Source organism: Mastigoproctus giganteus, chromosome 10 (genome assembly GCF_048544385.1).
Source record: "Mastigoproctus giganteus isolate SK-2022 chromosome 10, ASM4854438v1, whole genome shotgun sequence".
In the NCBI taxonomy this organism is placed as follows: Eukaryota; Metazoa; Arthropoda; class Arachnida; order Uropygi; family Thelyphonidae; genus Mastigoproctus; species Mastigoproctus giganteus.
This window is the reverse complement of record NC_143584.1, coordinates 97,204,813-97,227,547: the sequence shown is the minus strand read 5'-3', so window position 1 is coordinate 97,227,547 and position 22,735 is coordinate 97,204,813. Positions and strand designations below refer to the sequence as shown.

The 22,735-nt window shown below is 35.9% G+C and overlaps 1 protein-coding gene across 1 annotated transcript in view; it reads right to left on the bottom strand.

The window, feature by feature from the left end:
* Positions 1-22,735, bottom strand: part of LOC150079181 (intermembrane lipid transfer protein VPS13D-like) — a 160,720-nt gene that overhangs the window by 110,819 nt on the left and 27,166 nt on the right. Inside the window, exons 4-5 of the mRNA XM_090382984.1 lie at positions 15,709-15,850; positions 2,896-3,071 (exon numbers count right to left, since the gene is read on the bottom strand). Coding sequence (XP_090239110.1) covers positions 2,896-3,071; positions 15,709-15,850 — 318 coding nt within the window. The remainder of the gene's footprint in view (positions 1-2,895; positions 3,072-15,708; positions 15,851-22,735) is intronic.

Below are 22,735 nucleotides of genomic sequence, written 5' to 3'. Positions count from 1 at the left end.
TCAGCTCCAGCTAACTGCAAGGGCAATTTACATACATTATTCATTTGGTGCACATGCTGAAATCTGAGGGGAGGTTTAAAAGTTTATTCATTTTTTCCAGTTGAGAAACAGTTTCTTACAGTTACATTATTAGCTATTGCAGTTGCATTATTATCTGTGCCATTTTGTTGCTAAGGTTAGGAACAAAATGCAATAATATGCAAGGTCTTGACCACTTGACGAGTTGTTGTCAAAGCTGTCTTTATAATATTTCTACTGACAGTTTTGTTCACATAAGAATCAGTTTTGAACGCTTCTATGATATTTTTCTAAAGCATATTTCTGGAGGTCATGACCATAAAACAATAAAAACATGCACTTTCTGGTTTATTGGTCTTTTCTGTTAGTGCAATCTAATCATAAACAAGTAGCAAACTTGATCTTATTGCATTTGCAATATTATCAACAGCTGGAATTTTATGTTATTATGGTGAAATGTGTTTCTCCATCAATGATTGACTTTAACATAAATAAATTTTCAAAATCTGCTCTTCATTTCCATATTTGAAGTTTCGTAAACAAAAATTCCGCAGGTAGCAAAATTCGCCGCAAAATCTAAAATAGTGGTAGTAAATACCTGACCGCACAATAGCAAAACCATGCAAATCGAGGGATGACTGTACTTGGATTTCAGGAAAGCTTTTGATACTGTTGCACATGGAAGACTGCTGTACAAATTGGAGTAGTATGGCATTAAGGGAAAGTTGCTACAAAGGATAAAGGGATGGTTGAGTGGGAGACAACAGAGATTTATAATCAATGGACACTGCTCTTTGTGGACTAATGCTATTAGTGGAGTTCCCCAGGGTTCGGTGCTGGGTTTATTGTTGTTTTGTGTATTCATCAATGATATTGATAAAGTAATTGGGCTTAATGTCCAAGTTTGCAGATGATACAGATGATACAAAGGACAGGGTTGTTAATGACAATAAAGACAGGCTCCTGCAACAGGATTTAGAAAAGTTAGGCAGATGGGCTGAGAAGTGGCAACTAAAGTTTAACATTGGCAAATGCAAATTACTGCATATGGGTAGCAGTAAACCAAGAGAAACATACCGTTTGGTATGGTACTACACTCAGAGAGGTGGAGAATGAAAAAGACCTGTATGTAATTGTGCAGTCAGATATGAAATTTGATGAACAGTGCAGACGGGCATTTAGGGCAGCTCATGGAGTCTTGTCAATGATATATAGGAATTTTGCTAGCAGGGACAAGGAGGTGATTATCCGGTTGTACAAGGCAACAGCGAGGCCATACCTTGAGTACTCTGCACATGCCTGGAGGCCTCATTTTAGAAAGGATGTAGAGTTGCTAGAACGAGTACAAAGAAGGGCAATGAGATTGGTGAGTGGAACAAAGGGTTGGCATTACCAAGAAAGGTTTAAGTTCTGCAAATTGCAGCACCTGGAGACTAGGCACCTGTGAGGTGATCTGATTAAGGTGTATAAGGCCTTGAAGGGGTTGAGCAAGGTCAATGCTGATGGCATTCTTTCTCTTGCTCAGATTACAAACCTGAGGGGGCATAGATTCAAACTGAAGAAAGACAGTTGTAGAATAGATGTGTGGAAATTTGACTTTAGCCAGCAGGTAGTTGATTGCTGGAACAGACTTCCATCTCTAGTTGTGGAAGTCGATAGCTTGAATAAATTTAAGGCTGAGCTAGCCTTAAATTTATTCAAGGCATTTGGAGTGAATGGATGGGTGAAATGGGATGTGGTTTTTTTTTTTTTTTGGCTGATGCTGCATAAACTTACTCTCTTATACCGTATGCCTCAACTAATGCTAATATGTAACTATATGATTACATTTATGAGTATTAGAATTTTTCAAATGCCTAGAAAATTTTCAAAAAATTCTTCTAAAATTTAACTATTAAACCCATTCAACAAAAAGTCTGGAGCTAGTGGGCAGGATCACATGGTTAAATTTTCAATTACAGCAGGCTCTATGAAGTGAGTTTTTCCAAGAAATTTTGAAATTTTGTAAAAACATTAAAACTGTGCACAAAAATGCATTAAAAATTTAACATTTTCTTATTTTTACTTAATTGCTCAATGCTAGAGTAAAAATATATCCCAAAATCGAATCTGAATTTTTAAATAAATTTATATATAGAATTCAAAAGAAAATTGTGAATAAAATCTTTCCTAAATCAAATAGGTCAAATGTAGTGTTTTCACACTGTGGAACATACACCTCACAATGTAATGCTCATTCAATGTGTTGCTATACTTAACTTATTTCCTACTGGATTTTTAAATAAAACTTGGAATGATATTCCACAGACCTTCTATGATTTAATAAAATAAACAAATAGAAAAACATAACTCAGAATGTATTATGCAGTCAATATTTTGGCAACTATTGTTTATTACATCCTGTATTTTATAATATAAAAGATAATATAGTTCATATTTCTGCTGTGATTAATATAATAAGCAAATAGTAATAGTTCATTATACATATATATATTTAGTAAACTGATAGTGGGAGAAGAAAAAAAAAGTAAAAGCTGCTCATCAAAATAAATCACTACATGTGTGAAATGCAAACATTTCTTTTCTGTCATCTGGCCTACTATCCATTATTTCCCCCATTCAGAGCACAACAATAAAAAATATCTATTGGTTCAGCTACAATATACAGCATAATTGTATATTGTATTGATGTGGATTTCTGTTTGTTTGATTTTAATGAATCTGGGATGGCTTGGCAGATCTTTCTAAAAGATCTAAATATAAAATTTCATAAAAATTCATCCAGTGGGAGTTGAGGTACTACATGTGGATGGAGAGATATACAATAGGCAAATATGCCTTAAAGGTATTTACATAAATCACAAAAATGAAACTTACCTCATATTTATATGAAAGGAATCAATTGCTTCAATAGTAAATCCTCCAGACCAATGACAATCAGGTTTATCAGCTAAACGTACACATAGCAAGTTATCCAAGTCAAGTCGGGGCCAATGAAAAGGAAGGCTGCATTTCTGTACAGCACTAAACAAAGTGTGACGACCTAACTGATCCTAAATGGAAAATTTTATTTTTTAAAGGAAATTTGTGTGAACAAAACCAAAATTTCAAACCAAATAACAAGTAATAAATAAAATCAAAACAAATATTATTTATGTTAAAAATTAAACCAACAGCTTCTAGTTACAATAATTAGTTACACACAGTGAAACTAATTATTGTACTCTGGTTCAAAAGGAATTAGTTTTATTAGAAGACTCCATTGTTAGGGAAACGGGAAATATTTTTTGTAATAAGGACAGGTGGACTAGAACCAAGGTATGTCTGCCGGGAGCAACTATTAATTATGTCACCAACAGACTGTTAGATTTTAAGGGGGATAAAGAGAATATTATTATTCATGTGGGGATTAATGACATTAACTTACATAATCTGACGATTTGTTAGACAAATATAGGACCATGCTGAAGGAATGCCGTGAGTTAGGTCACAACGTCTATGTGCCTGCAATTCTGCCCAGGCAAGATAGGAGGAATTATGTGCTGAAAGCCTTGTGGATTAACTCAAGACTTGGAGGATTCTGCAAGGCTTGTGGGGGGAAATTTCTATCAGCTTGGCCCGCACTTGTAGGTAGAAGGAATCTGTTTTGTAGAGACGGGATACATCTATACATCTAAACAAAGGTGGTGCAAGAGTTTTTGCCAGTATTATTGAGGATACTTTAAAGGTTCAGAGAAACTGCTAGTTTGGGGGGCAAGAGTAATTGTCTAATATTATCATTTATCTGATAATATTGGTCAAATTAACGCTTGCACAACCTCATGATTTCTTGTTTGTTACTGCAACAGAACATATTAGCAAGAGGTTCTGAGGGTAGAAACTTTTCAAATGAGCAGCCAGCTAATGCCAGGGAAGCGAGCTTAAATAACTTTAAGGGATGTGTCAGGGTAGTTAACTATACAAGAGCACTAAGTCTAAACAGTACAGTAATGTCAGAAGTGTCGTCAATAAAACGAGTGAATTCGAACTGCTGGTTAGGACAAGTAACGCTGACATAATAGGGCTTACGAAAATGTGGTGCCACCCGGACCCAGTAATGTAAAGGGGCCTGAATTCCGATGATATTTTAATTTTTTTAAATATAAAAATATGGTTGCTTCTTAATATAATACTTTCATTTAAAAAAAAAAAATTCAATATTGGATTATTTATATTACAGTAAACTTATTTATTTTATAATCAGATGTTAAAGAAAATTAATTTTTGCCTATTTTAACCTATTTTATTTTAACTTATAATTTAACCTAGTTTTAATGCAACAAAAACCCCCAATAATGCCAATGCACATTTATAACTGTTCGCTTTCTCAAAATGCTATTCCACTTTTGCTTATCAACGACAGTTTTCAACTAAGCATAATTTCAGGATCTTAAAAAAAAATGGCAAAAAGTTTGAAAGAACTTGGTTGATATACTCAGAAAAAAAAAAAAAGGATGTCATTTTCTGCTTTTGCTGCAAATTATTTTGTTATGCAAATATTCTCTTGAAAACTACTGGGTTCTGTTCTTGGCATCATTCACAAGATGATTTAATGAGAACTCTCAAAATCATAAAATATGTGGTGCTTCCGTAGCCAGGTGGGCAGGAGCAGCAGTGCGTAGCACACGCTTCTTGATTAGACTAGGGTTCGAGCCCGTGACCACCAAATACGGAGGATGTGGAAAGGTCAGGGAATGACCACTGCATATTCCCAGAGCAATATGGCCTTAGTTGCCAATGCTCCTAAAAATCAAATAACAAACAACATAAAATATGCATGCAACAGTGGGAGGAATTAGAGCTATAGTTAAAATCCTATAAAATTATGGATGTTGTAAATCTAAATTTGAATGAGAAATTAAAAAAAAAAAAAAAGGTTGGAGAATGATTTTTGGAATGAGAATTGAGATAATTAAATTTTTAGCTTCATGAAATTGGCACAGAGAAATCAATGAAAAATTATTTGAACAAAATATTGGAAATTTTTTGGGACAAAGAGTACAAGAAAGAATTTTACAACAAAATAGAAGAGCTTTTTATGTTCCATGTGTCGTGCATAATTTAAATTTAGTTGTATCTGATTCAGTACATTCTCCAACAACAGCAGAATTATTTTTTGGAACATTACAAAGATTATACACGATTTGCGCTGCTTCGCCAAGTAGGTGGGATATTTTAAAAAGGCACGTAAAAATGACTGTGAAATCTCTACCAGAAACAAGATGGGAAGGAAAGATAAAAGCTGTTGAAGCAGTATGATATCAGTTGCAAAATATTACCACTGCATTAAATGAAATCAAGGAACAGGCCAAAGAAAAAGATGCAAAATTGCAGTCTGAAATACAAGGTTTGTTAACAGAAATTACTTTCTCTTCCTCTGGAATGGGCCCCCAGAGGAACCTGGCCCACCTTTCGGCTACATCAGGTGGGTCAGCGTCTCGAATTGGGATGTGCAAGCACTACTCTCCCATAGTATGGATGAGTATCCAGAATCATGTATCCAGATGATTGATCCTTCTGGGTAACCAAGAGGTCAGAACAGAACACACACATAATACACACAAACCTACATCATTCACATATCTGGCCTATTTGTAGTGATAATGTTCTTCACAGAGACATGAGACGGAGTTGAACTGACGTTCTAGGAGCCGCCCTTTACATATACACATATCCATATGCCCGACAGAAATTACTTCTTTTAAATTTATTATTAGTGTAGTTTTTTGGTATGAAACATTGAGTATTATAAATAAAATAATAAGTAAAGTAAAGTAATAAAGCCATGTAAAGTAATAAAGCCATGTAAAGTAATAAAGCCATGTAAAGTAGCACAATTGATACAAACACTGCAATTATATTGATAGAAGGTGTGCTTAGTCAACTAAATGAATTTAGAACATCAGGATTTAAATTGTGTATACATAAAGCTATAGACATTGCAACTGAGTTGGAATGTTACTAGAAGTGTGAGTTTCCAGAAAAATGTGCGAATTTACCTGTAAAGAAATCCAACTTTTGCAGCATGTTTAAAAAATAAAACAAATTTGGTTCCTTAGAATTACTGACACTTATTCAAGAAAAAAAATTTAGTTCAATTATATCCCAAAACCACCATTTCTCTTCGGAATTATTACCATTGGCAATTACGGTTACATCTAGAGAGAGAGGAGTTTAAGACTCAAAATGATTAAACCTTGGGAGCAACAACTGACCAAGAAAGAATTAATGGATTGGCTATTATATCAATAGAACAAGATATACTAAAAGATGCAAAAACATTAGATGTTACAGTATACGCAAATTTATTTCAAGTAAATATAGTAAGGTAATGATGTAAAAACTTTTAAGTTTATAGACATAATGTACTAGCCTTTAAAATTTAAATAAATAATTATGATTTGAACAATTTTTGGGTGTTTCCTTTTTTTAATTTTCGAATTCAACCTTAAATTTTTGCTAGGGGGGGGGGGATCCCAGATGAATATATCGCCCGGGGCCTACAGAAATCTAGGTACGGCACGGACCTGGAGATAGGGGATGTTGAGTTTCAATACAGTATGTATAATGTTTTAGTAAGGATAGGGAAGAGAGAAGGGGTGGTGGTGGCAGACATGCTTCTTATCAAAAGCAGCCAGAGCGTGATGAAAGCTTTCCTGGATTCAGATGTTTTGCATGCTAGTATAAAATCTGTATCGTGTGAGATAGTTGGAAGCAAAGGTATAATAAGAGTAGGAGTAATCTACAGGCCAGGTAATTGTGAAGATTATGATGAGAACCTCTACATGCAAATGGAATGGGCAAGTAAACGTGAATGTCTTATTATGGGTGATTTTAATTTGCCTTTAATTGATTGGAGAAAATGGGAAGGAAACTCCACATGGGAGACAAAATTCTTAAATCAACTAGATGATTGCTATTTGAATCAATGTGTCAGGGAAAGTATACTCTAGACCTGATCATCACCCATGAAACAGATGACATAATAGGGCTGACAGTACAGGAACCAATCATGGAGTTCTACGGTGGACGAGAGAGAGAGAGAGAGAGAGAGAGAGAGAGAGAGGGGGGGGGGTAGCTTGTTGTTTGTTATTTGGTTTTTAGGAGCATTAGCAACTAAGGCCATATTGCTCTGGGATATGCGATGGTCATTCCCGGACCTTTCCGCATCCTCCGTATTTGGTGGTGATGGGCTCGAACCCCGGTCTAATCAAGAAGCGTGTGCTATGCACTGCTGCTCCTTCCCACCTGGCTATGGAGGCGCCTTTAGGGGGATAGCATTAGTTAAAGGCAAAGGAATGGATTATAATTTCAGGAAAAGGAAATTACAATGGCTTATTGTGCAACATGGCCTCTATTAACTAGGTAGATATCTCACAGAGAGCGAATACAATTGAATTATGGTATACTTCTAAAACATTAATCACAGAAGCCTCAAATGCCTATATACCATTAAAAAAAATACTCCATGAGTAGGTTTCCAAGTTTGATGAATAATGAAGTTGATAGATTACTTGAGCAGAAAAATACGGCATGGAAAAGTTACAGATCAATAAAAGTACTGAAGTCTATAACAGCTACAAATTGATCTGTAATAGGGCCACAGAAAAAGTTAAGCTGGCAAAGGCAGTTATGAAAAATTGCTGGCAAAGAGAGCAAAGAAGGGGGATAAGGAATTCTTCACATATATAAATGCAAAGAAGAGAAGGACAAACCAGATCACCCCTTATGTAATGGACGTGGGATGGTATTAGATACCCCCAACTGAAGTTACAGATGAACTCAACAGTTACTTTGCATCGATATTTACAGAAGAAAACCCTTTGTGTCAATGAGAAATTATGGGAATGAAGTTGAAAAAAAAATGTAATTAATGATGTTGAAATTTCACATGTTTATTTATAGAAAAACTTTTGAGCCTACAGGTGAGTAAAGCTCCTGGGGTTGATGGCATATACCCTATAATCTTAAGGGAAATGGCAAGTGAGTGCATTGAACAATTGAGGCTAATTAAGAGAGCATCACTGGACTTGGGAGTGACTCTGTTGGATTGGAAAATGCCAATGTATCTCCAATACATAAGGGCGGGTCTAAGAGTGAAGTGGGAAATTACCGGCTGGTTAGTATAACTTCAGGTATTAGGGAAAATCAAGGATACTCAGCATAGTTTTGTAAAGGGAAAATAATGTTTAACAATCTGGTTAGCTATTTTGACAGGGTCACTCAAGAGCTGGACTTAGGAATAATTTCGACATTGTTTATTTGGATTTCAACAAAGCATTTTAATCAGTCCCACATGACCTGTTATTTTATAAGCTGGAAGTGGTTGGAATCACAGGGAAAATCCTTAGATGGTTAGCTGGATGGCATCAGGGCAGAAGGCACAGGGTTATGATAAATGGTTATTCCTCAAATTGGGTTGACGTAAGAAGTGGGGTTTCACAAGGATCAGTATTAGGACCACTGTTGTTTTTTATTTTCATAAATAACATTGATGAAGGGATAGAGGGCATGATGTCTAAATTTGTAGATGATGTAAAGATTGGTAGCAGTGCTGGACCAAGGTATTTTTGTGCCCCCAGGCATGGGCTCTGCTAGCCCATGCCTTAATTTGGCACTGATTGGTAGAGTAGTTAATGATCACTGCCAAGCAGAGCTTCTTCAGAGTAACCTAGATAGACTTCAGGAATGGTCAGAAAAATGGCAGCTGTGCTTTAATCCAGCAAATTGTTAGGTATTGCACCTGGGAAACAGTAACCGTAAAATAACTTATACACTTGGTGGAGTTGAACTAAAGCCGGTAGTGGTTGTTATTGTTTGTTATTGTTTGTTATTGTTATTTGGAGCATTAGCAACTAAGGCCATATTGCTCCGGGATATGCGGTGGTCATTTCCTGACCTTTCCACATCCTCCGTATTTGGTGGTGACGGGCTCGAACCCCGGTCTAATCAAGAAGCGTGTGCTACGCACTGCTGCTCCTTCCCACCTGGCTACGGAGGCGCCAACTTGGAATACTATGTTCAAGTATGGAGACCGAAGCTAAAGAAAGATATTGTGCTTCTTGAAAGAGTCCAAAGATGGGTAACTCGCCTGGTTAGATCAGCAAAAGGGCATCCATACAAGAAAAGACTTTGAATATGGGATTCTTCCTCTTGCTCAGAATAATCACCTGAGAGGGCAAAAATTCAAACTGAGGAAAGACAGATGTAGGATAGATGTGCAGAAGTTTGCCTTTAGCCAGCGGGTAGTTGGTTGGTGGAACAGATTCCATCCTTTGTTCTGGAAGTTGATAGCCTAAATATATTTAAGGCTGAGCTGGACAGGTATTTGGAATGAATGGAGAGGTGAAATGGGAGCGGGTTTTTTTTTTTTTTTTTTTTTTTGGCTGATGCTGCATAAGCTTGCTTTCTTGCATCATATGCCTCTACTAATGCTAAATGCATGCAGGTTGCAGAGCTTGGAAATGAGGCATCTTAGAGGAGACTTGATTGAGGTGTTTAAGGCTCAGAGAGGCAAAAGTACAATGAATGACAAAATTTTCACAGTTATAAATGATTCTAGAACAAGGGGCCATAATTTCAAGTTACGGGGGGGGGGGGTGATGTTTAGACTGGATTGCATGAAGTTTTATTTTAGCCAGTCTTACCGGAATAAGTCACCTACATGGGCAGTAGAGGCTGACAATTTGGGAAATTCAAAGGTCTGCTGGATAATTACTTATGTAAGTAATTATCCAGCAGACACATAGAGGAGAGAAACACATAGGTTGTCTATTCCTTTTTCTCTTATTTATTTATTTGTTTTTATTATTATTTTATTTCATTTATTTTTTGTTATTTTATTTTATTTATTTTTGTTATTTTATTTTATTTATTATTATTATTATTTTTTTTTTGGCTGGTGCAGTATAAGCCATAGGCTTCCTTGCACCATGTGGCCATTGCTAATACTAACAGTCGGCAGCCAAGGAGGTAATGAATTTAAAACTACTGCAGAAATATGCTGGAAATGCATTTCTCAAATTCGAACTAAGTGTCTGAGGCACAGTCCTACTGGTTTTTTTTCACTTGGCTTGCAATCATAATTACTCATCAATAGTGGATCATGAATAATGGACCAATTTGGATGTAATGGCTAACTGTATATTTTTTCTGCATACATGCACAGCAGATAATCTCACTGAAGGTGCAGCAGGGCTTCTGATGCATCTGCATGCAAAGTGTAAATTGGTGAATTTCTAAAGCCCCAAGAGCTATGCAGAGAGCACTAGGGAGAATGGTATCTGCTCAGTCTGTAATCTGCTAATGGTATCTGCTCAGAATGTAACATGCTTAGTCTTGCTGAAGCATATATAGGAGATCCATAATCCAATCAAGATCTAATCAAAGTTTTGTATAAATGTAGTAATGTGTACCTGTTGGCTCCCTGGGTCATTGAAGATACTGTGCACAAGATGTTAAGTCTTAATATATGTTCATGCAAGTTTAGTTTCCTATCTAATGTTAAGACTAAGAAGGAGAAATGTTGAACAACAGGTAGAGGAAAATTATTTAAGTATAAAGCCAGTTCAGAATTAAGACCAAGAATTTTACAGAACGGTATAACAGCTGATTTTTCTATATACATTATTTCCCACGCTTCTATTTCGTTTATGGATAATTGGAGCTGTTGCTCAATCATGTTCATGCTTTATGATTGAAATCATCTGTGTACATATAGATTTCCAGTAAAGGTGGCATAACCTTTCTGATATTGTTCACCCTAAGTGCAAACAGGGTTGCACTTAATATTGAGCCCTGGGGGACTCCTTCCTGTTGTATATGTATTGTCGATAGGCAGCCTTTATATCGTACCTGAAATGTTCTGGCAGTAAGGAATTTCTCTATAAATTGGGAAAGTTTTCCTCTGTATTCTAACTGAAATAGATCTAGTAGGATTCCAAATCTCCATTTGTGTCGAAAGCTTTTTCAAGATCTAGATTTATCATCACCATATGCTGTTTTCTTATAAATGCGTTTCCAATATTTGTTTTGATTCGGAAATGTAGATCTAGCACAAATCTATTTCTTCTGAATCCAAATTGGTGGAGAGAGAAAACCATCTCTTTTTCTAGCAAACCATGTGAGTCTGTTATGCACCATTAATTCGAGGATTTTTCCTAAGCAGGTGGTCAATGAGATAAGGCGATAGTTATATGTACTGGAAGAATCTTTTATGGGTTTGGGAAATGCAAGAATAATTTCATGTCGTTATATGGATGGATACAAGTTGTTAAGAAAAATTCTATTATATAAAGCTAGTACAATATCCACAGAATCAGAGTTTGGGTGTTATATCACAGTATAATAAATGTCATTGGGACCTGGTGTGCCATTAGGCAAATTGGTAATGGTTTAAGTAATTCCTCTTTTATTAAAATGAGATTATACGAATGAATGTGGTAGAGAAATTCAACTTACTTCATTCAGCTTGTTCTGTATATTTTTCAAAATCAGTGCTGTAGCTTATAACTGCTGATGTAGAAGTGAAAGATTTGGCCAGAATTTCTGATATAACCTCTGTTGAGGAAAAGTCTTGCCCTTTCCAATAGAAAATTGAAGATTGTATGCTGGGATACCTTTCACTCAAAGTCAAACTTTTTTTCCACACCAAAACAAGGACTTGAGTTAGCATGTATGCAAACATGATCCAAGAATTTTTTCTATGCCTTTCTCTGAATTCGGCTTACTTCAGTTTTAGCTTTTTTTTTTGTATATAATCAAATTCACTGTAGTTGGATATTTCCAGAATTCGTCTCATGCATGATTTTGTTTTGCTTTTGCTGTCGCATGCATTCTACCATGAGTTGCACCGTGCCTGCCTTGCCTTACTCATTTGAGGTATTGTAGTTTTTGATGCTTCTAACAATTGTTGATATATATGACAGCATCATCTATTGGCAGGGTTTCTATTAAATGCATATCCAACTGGATTAATTAAATATACTTACTTTTTTTTTTTTTAATGAAAACCCCAAAAAATAGAGGTATTAGAACCTATAGTACTTAGTACCGTGCATGGAGGTTGAGAAGACAAAAGATGATATTTGTTGACATTAGATTTGAACTTCTGTAGATTGTAATTTTCAGGAAATATGTAAGGTTGTTCCAGAAAACGGAATTTGAATGAATAAATGAGGAAGATGAAAAGTTGGTTCAGTGAGTATGAAGTTAGACAGTAAATGGGTGTTGGCTGGGGTGGCACATGCAGCAGAAACAGAATGTCTATGAGACAGAGAGTGGAGAGAATCTTAGAGATGAGTCATTAATTAACCCAATTACCCTCTTCTGAATGGAATCTAGAAGCCTGGGAGAGGTTTGGGGACACCGCCCCGGATGTGGAAACAATATTAAATGGTAGGGTGGATTTGCGATTTGTACAGAGTGAACAGCTGTTCAGAAGAAAAGTAACACTGAAAGTGAAAGAGAAAACCAAGTTTTTTTAGATGCAGAGGAAGCAATATTTGAAATGTGCTTGTGCCAAGAGAGATTAGAAGTCAGGGTAATCCTCAAAAGTGATATCATCTTGCCTAGAAATCGGAGTGTCACCAAAGACAAGCTTAGGAGCAGAAGAATCCTTTTTGCGAGATATAAGACAAAACTGAGTTTTAGAAGGATTGAAATCAACTAAGTTGTCTTTGCCCCACTGGAGAATTACCTGGAGATCGGCAGTGGATATTCGACAAGTTGAAGCTGATTGAGCAGGGCAAGGTTTCTCAAACTGGAAATCAATGTGCTATCATCAGGAAAACTATGGATAGGATTTCCGGTCAATAGAAGAAGGTCATTAATATATAAGAGGAAAAGTGTAGGGAAAAAAATTGAATCTTGGGGGACACCAGCATTAGTGGAGAAATTAGAAGACAGACAGACATTTACCATCACACTCAGTGAGCGGTCAGAGAGAAAACTGGATAATCAATTACGAAAAATAGTTGGTTTACAAGAGATTTATGCCAAACACGATCGAAAGCCTTTGAGATGTTAAGAGCAACTGCTTGTGTTTCACCAAACTTTTCCATTGAATTTGTCCATAAATGGGTAACATAAGCCAGAATATCACCAGTGGATCGACACTGATGGAATCCATACTGGTGATCACTGATCAGACAGAAGTTTTCTAGACAGTTTAAGAGTTGCCGGTTAATTGATTTCTCCATTACTTAGAAAGGGTAGAAGTAATTGTAATGGGACAATAATTGGATGGGAGGGATTTGTCACCCTTTTTTAGGAACTGGCTGGATATAAGCAAATTTCAAAACAGAAGGAAAAACACCTGTGGAATAAGAAAGTGAAAAAAGGCAGCAGAGAACAAGAGTAAATTCAAGAGTGCAAGTTCTGAGAACAAGTGGAGAAATACCATCAGGACCTGGAGCCTTCTTAGCATCAAGATTCGTCAAAATCCTTCTGACATCCTTTTTACAGAAGACCACAGGAGGCATTGAATGGAGTGTGCTGGGAATGGTGGGAGGCGTTTTACCAAGATCATAAATACATGAGTTTGATGAAAAATGGGATGCTAGCAGGTCGGCTTTATCACATAGTAGTGATGAAGAAATTGATGACAACTTGTCAACCAATGCTGGTAGAGAAAATTAAAGACAAAGGAAGGTAACTGATGTTTCATTCAAACCTTTACCCCTTTACTTTTCAAACTGTGGATTTCTTTTAAGTCATTCAAGTATTCCAAAAGTGAACTTGGATAGTTTCAGCTTTTTAAATGATTCTTCGTTTGAACAAATTTGAATGGAACAAATAGTTATGCCAATAAAACTCTTTCAAATAAGCTACTTCCTGATTGTTCCATATGGTCCAACTTGGTTTCAGTTTTCAATAAATGAACTAAAGGGTTTTTTTTTTTTTTTTGTGTGATTATTACATGGGACTAAATGAAAAAACTTCTATGAAGGAAGAATGTGGAAGTGGTGGAAGAGAAGAAACAGTCTGGTATTGTGAGTGGTGCTCCAGAAAACCAGGATTACATCATATTGAATGTTTCAAGAAATACTACACATTAAAATCATATAAATAATAAATATTTAAAATGCTTAAAATGTTTTCATAATGTTTTATCAATCAGTTTAATATAATAACTCACATAAACTGGAAAATAAATCATTTTTGAAGGGCTGATATTCAGTATTAAGACAGCAGAAGTAATGCTGAACCACAAAGGGTTAAAGATAAATGTGATCAGTGAAATATAAGTTCCAGATTCCTTTCTTAATATTTACAGATTGTTAAATGTGGACTTTTTTTTTGCAAAATCTGACTGATTTTTAAGAATTCTGAATTGTAAAAAACTGGATTTTGCATAGTTTAGTGTACATGCATTTTTAAAAAAAAAATTTAAAACTTTAATTAAGCAAAAATATATGCATATGTGCACATTTTAAATTTCACATATTTAATGGATTTTTGAACTGGAAAATGAATTAGGCTAATAGCTTTATAATTTATAGCTACAGAATTTTTTCTTTTAAAATTTAAACAGAATTATTATTATTTTTTGAAAATAAAAGGTATAAAAGCACACAATTTTTGAACACTTAATTCTTTTATTACAAGCTAAAAGCGCAATTATATATGGCAATCAATTAAGAAAAGATATTAGGTGTAGTGCCACCATGTTTGCAATAACTGGGCATCACTGCTGCAGTGTTAAGTATTTCATTATCAAGTTGTTGCTTCTAATTAATTTAATAATTTAATTTATAAATATCAAATTCAGTAACTGAAGCATTTGCACAAATGAAAAACCAAAATTAATAATCAGAATATTATAAGAACAATGGCAACAGCTGTGTTTATAAGATGAATCTGTGGTGTAATGGATAAAACAGTTTCATGTGTGTTTATATTACTCTAGCTATATGTGAAAAAATCTACATGTAGGCTCTTTTTCTCCAAACTATGTAGCAGAACTGCCATAAATTCACTCGGAGGACTTTACTTTTCTATAATTTTCCATTCCAATTGTTGATAACTCAAGAACTGGTAAAGGAGATAACAGTGCTTGAGTTATCACAAACCATACCATCTCAATAGAGAATTTGAGTTTTTCACTACAGAAATTTCTTGGTCATTCTTTTATACTTTCAAAATTTATGCACAGGTAGGTTTTTATTTTCCTAAAATTTACATTATATCTTGGCTGACTTTTAAAGTTTCATTCTCTATTTATCTGGCAATGACAAGAATTTTACGTTTTTTTTTTTCACTTTTGTTAATCGCAGCAGCTGTCAGATTTACTTCTATATTTTGAATATCATGTAAGAAAACAGGTCTTGAGTGTCGAGAAGCACAGGATAGAAAATTTCTTACAACAACTGACACACCATCGGTAGGTGAAAAAGAGTTAAAAACAAACTTTAATATAATTACATCTAATAAATACTAAAATGGAATAAATAAGTAAATAAAACCTACAAAGATAAATAAAAAGCATTAATATTAAATCAATAAAAGCTTTAAAATACATTAAGAAGAATTCCAAGGTGAGGTGCCTTTTTTTAGTTTAAAATAATGCATAGCATATTGGGATATATTCAAGTATATGTCATTTATTCAAAGGACACTGTTATGAGAAATACATATACACAAGAAACTTACATTTTTTGTTGCAAACTTTTGAGCAAATTCTAATTTGTGACTGCTTTTGTTTTCAAGATGAAATCGTGGGGAAAACGTAACTATGTTTGTATCCCGATAGCGTCCCCGTCCAACTCGAACATCAATTCCAATAATATATACCCTAAAAATAAAGAATAAATAAAATTTGACTTACAACAAATATATGATTTAAAAATATTTCTTCGCTAAATGCCTAAGAGTATGAAAGAGTTTGTTTATGGATGGTTACTGCACATACATCATTTCTACTACCACATTGGAGCTTCTAATGGAAATATGGTGTTACTGTTTTTGTAATCAACTAAGGTAAGTGTTAACATTATGTCCATATGTTTCTGTAGTGATGATGCCATATAAACCATATATTTGAAAGCATTTGTTTATGCATGATAACTGCACATGCATCATTTCTACTACCAAGGTAGTATGAATGTATCATTTAATAATATCTCATATCGTGAATACCTTCACAACAAGTTGCCATGGTATTGCACTACTTCAAATCAGTTATGCTTCACCAATGGAGAAGACTAATGTTACTCATTCTAGGTGGATACCACCATCCAGACAGCAACATTTCGATTTTTACTTCATAACTGGGTTGTCACTGTTGCAACAACACGGTGCCTGCTCACCTACCGATGAGTAAGCCAACAAGCTTTGAAACGGTGCCATCTGGATGGTGGTGGTATCTGTCAAGAATAAGTAACATTAGTCGTCTCCATAGGTGAAGCGTTACTTCTTTGAGGTAGGGCAATATCATGGCAACTTGTTGTGAAGGTATTAACAATATGAGATATAATTAAATGATGCATTCATACTACCTTGGTAGTAGAAATGATGCATGTGCAGTTATCATGCATAAACAAATGCTTTCAAATATATGGTTTATATGGCATCATCACTACAGAAACATATGGACATAATGTTAACACTTACCTTAGTTGATTACAAAAACAGTAACACCATATTTCCATTAGAAGCTCCAATGTGGTCAGTGATATGCAGTTATATCTTCTTAATAAATCAAATTCTTAATTTTTCTTATATTTATTATAATCTTATATTTGATTTTTATAATCAAATTTAAATTAGTATACAATTAAACTACTATAAAAAAATTTTCATTATAGAGTTATTTTGCTATTTTAGCAACTAGTGAATTTTCTGAATATTTGATAGAGAAACTTACATTTTCTTAACATTATAGGAGAAGAAGAAATATTAGTATTGGCAATATGGTGCAAGGGAAGACCAGAATTTTGCTACAATTGTCAAAAAAAATATTGTTTAGATAAAATGACTGGGATTTAGCATTAGCAGAGGTATAGGATGCAAATAAGCAAGTTTATATAGCATCAGCCAAAGGAAAAAAAGAAAAGCTTCCTATTTCACCCATCCATTCATTCCAAATGTTTGTCTAGTTCTGCTTGACGTTATTTAAGTTGTTGACCTCTACCAAAACATATGGAAGTTTGTTCACCCACCGGTTTTTATCAACCACCGGCTGGCAGAAGGCAAATTTTTGCACATCTATTCTACAATTGTCTTTCTTCAATTTGAATTTACGTCCGCCTCAGGTGAGTAACCTGAGCAAGAGGAAGAATCCCATCAGCACTGAGATTGCTGAAACCATTCAAGGCCTCATACACCTCAATTAGATCACCTTACAGGTGGGTGCCTAGTCTCCAGAAGCTACAATTTGCAGTACTTAAGCCATTCTTGGTAACAGCAACCCTTTGTTCCACTCACCAATCTTATTGCCCTTTTCTGAACTTGTTCCAGCAGCTCTATATCCTTCCTAAAATTAGACCTCCTGACCTGTATACGGTACTCAAAATGCGGCCTGATCATTGCCTTATACAAGGGGACAATCACTTCCTTATCACTGCTAGCAAAATTCCTGTATATCATTGACAAGACCTCATGAGCTACTCTTGCAGCCTGTCTGCACTGCTCAGAAACTTCACTCTGACTGCACAATTGCCCCAAAGTTTTTTCATTCTCCACTACCCTGAGTGTAGTACCACACAGTTGATACATTACTCTGTGGTTACTGCCACCCATATGCAGTACTTTACATTTGTCAATGTTAAAACATCAGTTGTCAACTCTCAGCCCAACTTTTCTAGATACTGTTGCGGTAGTGTACTGTCATTACTTCATTAACAACCCTCCCAACCTTCATATCATCTGCAAACTTGGACATTAACCCTGATACGCCTTCATCAATATCATTATAAATACAGAAAACAATGGACCCAACACTGAATCCTGAGGAACTCCACTAAAAACATTAGTACACAAAGTGCAGTCCATTGACTACCACTCTGTCTTGTCTCACTCAACCACACTTTTATCCATTGTAGCAACATGCCCTTAACACTGTACTACTCAAATTGTTACAGTAGTGTTCCATGTGCCACAGTATCAAAAGCTTTCCTAAAATCCAAGTATATGATATCAAAATTATTTTTTGCATCCAGTTACTTTGTGACTACATCATAGTATCCAATCAAATTTTTCAGACATGACTTTCCCATAACAAACCCATGCTATGTCTGAACTATAACTGCAGTGTTGTCTAGATGATCCTGCATTGCTTTCTTAACCAGTGCCTCCCTTAATTTCCCTCGAACAGAAGTTAAGCTAACAGGTCTGTAATTACTCATGTCACCCTTTGGTCCCTTTTGTGAACTTGGGACACATTTGCACAATTCCAGTCCATGGAGACCTCCCCTCAGTCCAAGAAAGCTTTCATAATTATGGCTAAGGGTTTGTTTACTTCATTTGCTGATTCCTTTAATATAACTGGATAGATCCCATTCACCCCAGGTGCATTTCTTATGCTCAATTTCAACTATTTCTCCTCCACTTTGCTATCAGTTATTTCAAATTCAATTAGCTCCTTGCTAGAGTTTGATAAAACTTATGGCATTCACTTCATTGAATAACTCCTCATGTGTGAATGTAGATGCAAAATACTCATTCAGTTTGTCAGCTACTTCAGCAGGATCATCTAAATCGAACGATCGATGTGAAGAAAACCAATCTGATCATCCCCCTCCTACTAGAGGTGACATAAGTAAACATGTCTTAACTGTTTTTCTTTGCATCATTTTCCAAAGGTTTCTCATAATCTGACTTTGCTTTGCTAACGTCCTTTCTGACTCGATTACAGATTATCTTATATCTACCATAGGCATCTGTGTCTCCTAATAATTTATATGCATTCTATGCATTTTTCTTCTCTGCCCCGAGTCTCATTAGGTCATCTGACATCCATTTAGGCCTCGTTTTTAGAACAGTATTTCTTAATTCATATGCAAAGCCTAGACACATCCAATATTAATTCCTCGAAGGCTTCCCACTTAAAATTCACTGTTTAAATGCCATCAGTTGATCCCACTGTAGTCACCCTTACGAAAACAAAAACCCTTTCCTTTACCCATGATGGTAGTTACATCTTTATAAGTAAATCAAACATTAGCACACTGTGATCGCTACCACCTAGTGGTTCCTCTCTCTCTCTCTCTCTCTCTCTCTCTCTCTCTCTCTCTCTCTCTCTCTCTCTTTCTCTGGAGATTCTTAATGCATGAAAAATCGCTGCTGATAATCAGATCAAGAGTATTACTCCCTCTTGTTGTCTTTCAAATATGCTGCTGTAGAAAACAATCATCCAATAAATTCACAAAAGTCTTGCTAGTGTGTGAATGTTGTTGTTATTTGGTTTTTAGGAGCATTAGCAACTAAGGCCATATTGCTCTGGGAATATGCGGTGGTCATTCCCTGACCTTTCTGCATCCTCTGTATTCGGTGGTGACGGGCGTGAATCCCAGTTTAATCAAGAAGCGTGTGATATGTACTGCTGCTCCTTCCCACCTGGCTACGGAGGTGCCGAGTGTGTGAATGACCAACCCACAAGTTCCAGTCTATATTCAGGAAGTTAAAATCCCTCATTATTAAACAATCTGATTTACTGGCCCCCTCTATTTCTCTGTATAGTTGTTCATTGTTCTCATTAGACTGATTAAGCCTATAACACACTCCTACTCTCAACTTGGTTTTCCCAGTATTTATGTCACACCAATCAGACTCAACACTGCACTGTCCACCCATGTCAACTAGATGCACTTGCTTAGATTTTATCTGTTTCTTAACTAACAGCATCACTCCTCCTCCCCTTTCTGCATTCCTTATCTTTGTGTGACATCATGTCTCTGATATTCCAAATTGGTGCTAGTTAAGACATCAGCCTTTGATGTCTTAACCAGCACCTCAAATTCATCAAAGTTATTTACTATACTTCTAGCACTGGTGTATATGCAAGTATACATCACCTGTTCTTACTCTTATTTACTCTAACACAACCCATGTATTTACTTGTTCCACAATGACTCCCAGCAGCCCTTGAAATCCCCATTACCTCCCTTTCCAGGCTGTTGTTCATTCCAATACAAGCAGTGCAAGAATCACTTTCTTCCTGCCTGTTGCTACCATTAATCTATTAGTCAGTGAATCCACCTAAGTTAGTAGTTTTCCTACCCACCTAACACTGCCTCGATAGTATCAGCAAATATCCTTGCACCCTTTCTATTGAAGTGTATCCCATCCCTGTAGAAACAATCTCTCCTGTTAACAAGTACAGAACATGCTGAAAATAATTCTACTACATGAGCCTTGCACAATCTCTCCAAAGCCGAATTGACTGACAAGGCTCTCATGACATTCTGTCTCCTATTGTGTCTGGGCAGAATTGCAGACACTTTCAAATTTAACCCTAACTCGCGACTTTTTTTCAACATTGACCTGTACTACTTAAGTAAGTCCGCAGATCTCCTACTCTTCTTAATGTGCCAATGGGTACAACAATATCACCCTTTGTGCACTTAAAAGATGATATCAGCTTACAATGTCATCAACTTTTGCCCCTAGAAGACATACGTCCTATTGCATCTATTCTTTTTGCACAATATATTTACCTTCTTCCTGACAATACAGTCACAGACAATAACTAGCTCTTGTGGGACCAGCGCATTCTGCCCTGAAGGTTGGCGCTGTGTTGCCTGATGCACAAGCGTGAGCTCTGGCATTGAGTTGGGCAGCTGAGAGTTTGATGGGCCCCCATTTCAATTCCTTTGAGGGAATCTACCCTACTCTTCAGACTCTCATACCATTGGAACACTGAGTTGGCGCCTAATTTCTTGACACTCTGTGCACCTTACACACAAAGACGTCCTCCTTGGCTAGATCATGTCCTGTTCCAGAAAGTTTCGCAAACATTTCACTAGTTGCACATTTCTTTAGGCTGTGATGAGTTAGAGAATCGCACCCTTCGGTTCTACCCTGAGCCACAGCACTCCCACTACTTCGTGCACGTTGCTTTGCTGCTCTAGTTTGGCTTTTTGTTTGTTTGTTATTTGGTTTTTAGGAGCATTAGCAACTAAGGCCATTTTGCTCCGGGATATGCGGTGGTCATTCCCTGACCTTTCCGCATCCTCCGTATTTGGTGGTGACAGGCTCGAACCCCGGTCTAATCCAGAAGTGTGTGCTACGCACTGCTGCTCCTTCCCACCTGGCTACGGAGGCACCTTCTAGTCTGGCGTGTGATTTCCACTTAAATACGATTAAATTAATTAAGAATGAAAATTAATAAGGTTAATCAATTTAATTGATTAATCTATTATACTATACTATAGAGCACTATACTAAGCTAATGCAGTAATACGTATTCTGTTTATAGTGCATTCTGTTATATAGTTATTTACCTTATACCTTAGTTATCACGTTCGAGATATACGCTATCAAGCTACACTATACCATAACAATCACAATACAGGTAAACCTTGATATATGCGTTTTTGATCAATGCGAGTTTCCGCTAATATGGCCTCAAACGTTAATACCATTCCTGTATATATGCCCTCTAAAATTTCGAACAGTGCTACTGATTATGAAACAAAAAAATTTTAACAACGCAAAAAAAAAAAAAAAAAAAAAAAATGCCCAAAAAGTTGACGCTGTTATTGAAGAAATTAGCATCACTGGAAAGGATCTTGGCTTTGAAGATGATTCCCATAATATCAGAGAATGCCTGAATTCGCATTCATAGCCACGGATCTTACAGAATTGGAGCAACAGCGTGCTTATGATGAGAAAGAAGAAATTTCATTAAAGGAACTCGAAATTTCATTAACTGTGGAAACTGTTAAACAACAAAGTATGGATTTAGATTCGAATGTGGAAAGAAGTATACTAGTTCGCCCAATCCTAGAAAATAAAATTAGCTGCTATCGTAAATTTTATGAAGAGAAAAAGAAGGCTACAACTATTAAAACGATGCTAAAAATATATTTTTCTAGAAAGTAGCATATCCATTTTTCAGTCAATTTGTAGCTGATTTCTTTAATAAACATTTTTTTAGCTTACTTGCTTTTCATTATTCTATCTATGTAAAACTTATTTTAAAGGCCTAAATTAAGTCTTCTGACAAATCTTCCAAAACATCATGGATGAATTAGAATTTTTCCCATTGGTTTTTTAACTTCAATATATGCTGTTCGAGATATAGGGTACACGCGTTGCATGAATTAACCACATATATAGAGGTTTAACTGTATTAATTAGTTATATCCTTAGCTAAATACAAAAGATATATGCCCAAAAAGTGATTAAAACCTTCGAACTACTTATTTATTACAATTAAAACCCTACTATTCTTCTGTGCTACTGGTTACGCTACGATATTCCCACCAAAAACAATGATTTTTTTTTTTTTTTTTTGATTTGGTAGTTGTTGGCGCATCGGCTTCTGTGGCCATATTGCACCTCCCAAGGTTTTTTCAGTACTTTGATCCAAGCCCGAGGCGGGAATCGAACCCGCGACCTTTGGGTTGCCGGGTAGATACTTTACCCACTCGGCTAGCCCGGTCGGCCCAAAAACAATGATACAATAGCAGTACGAGTAGTGAGCTGAAACTTACAAAGTCACTAGCTACATTTAAAA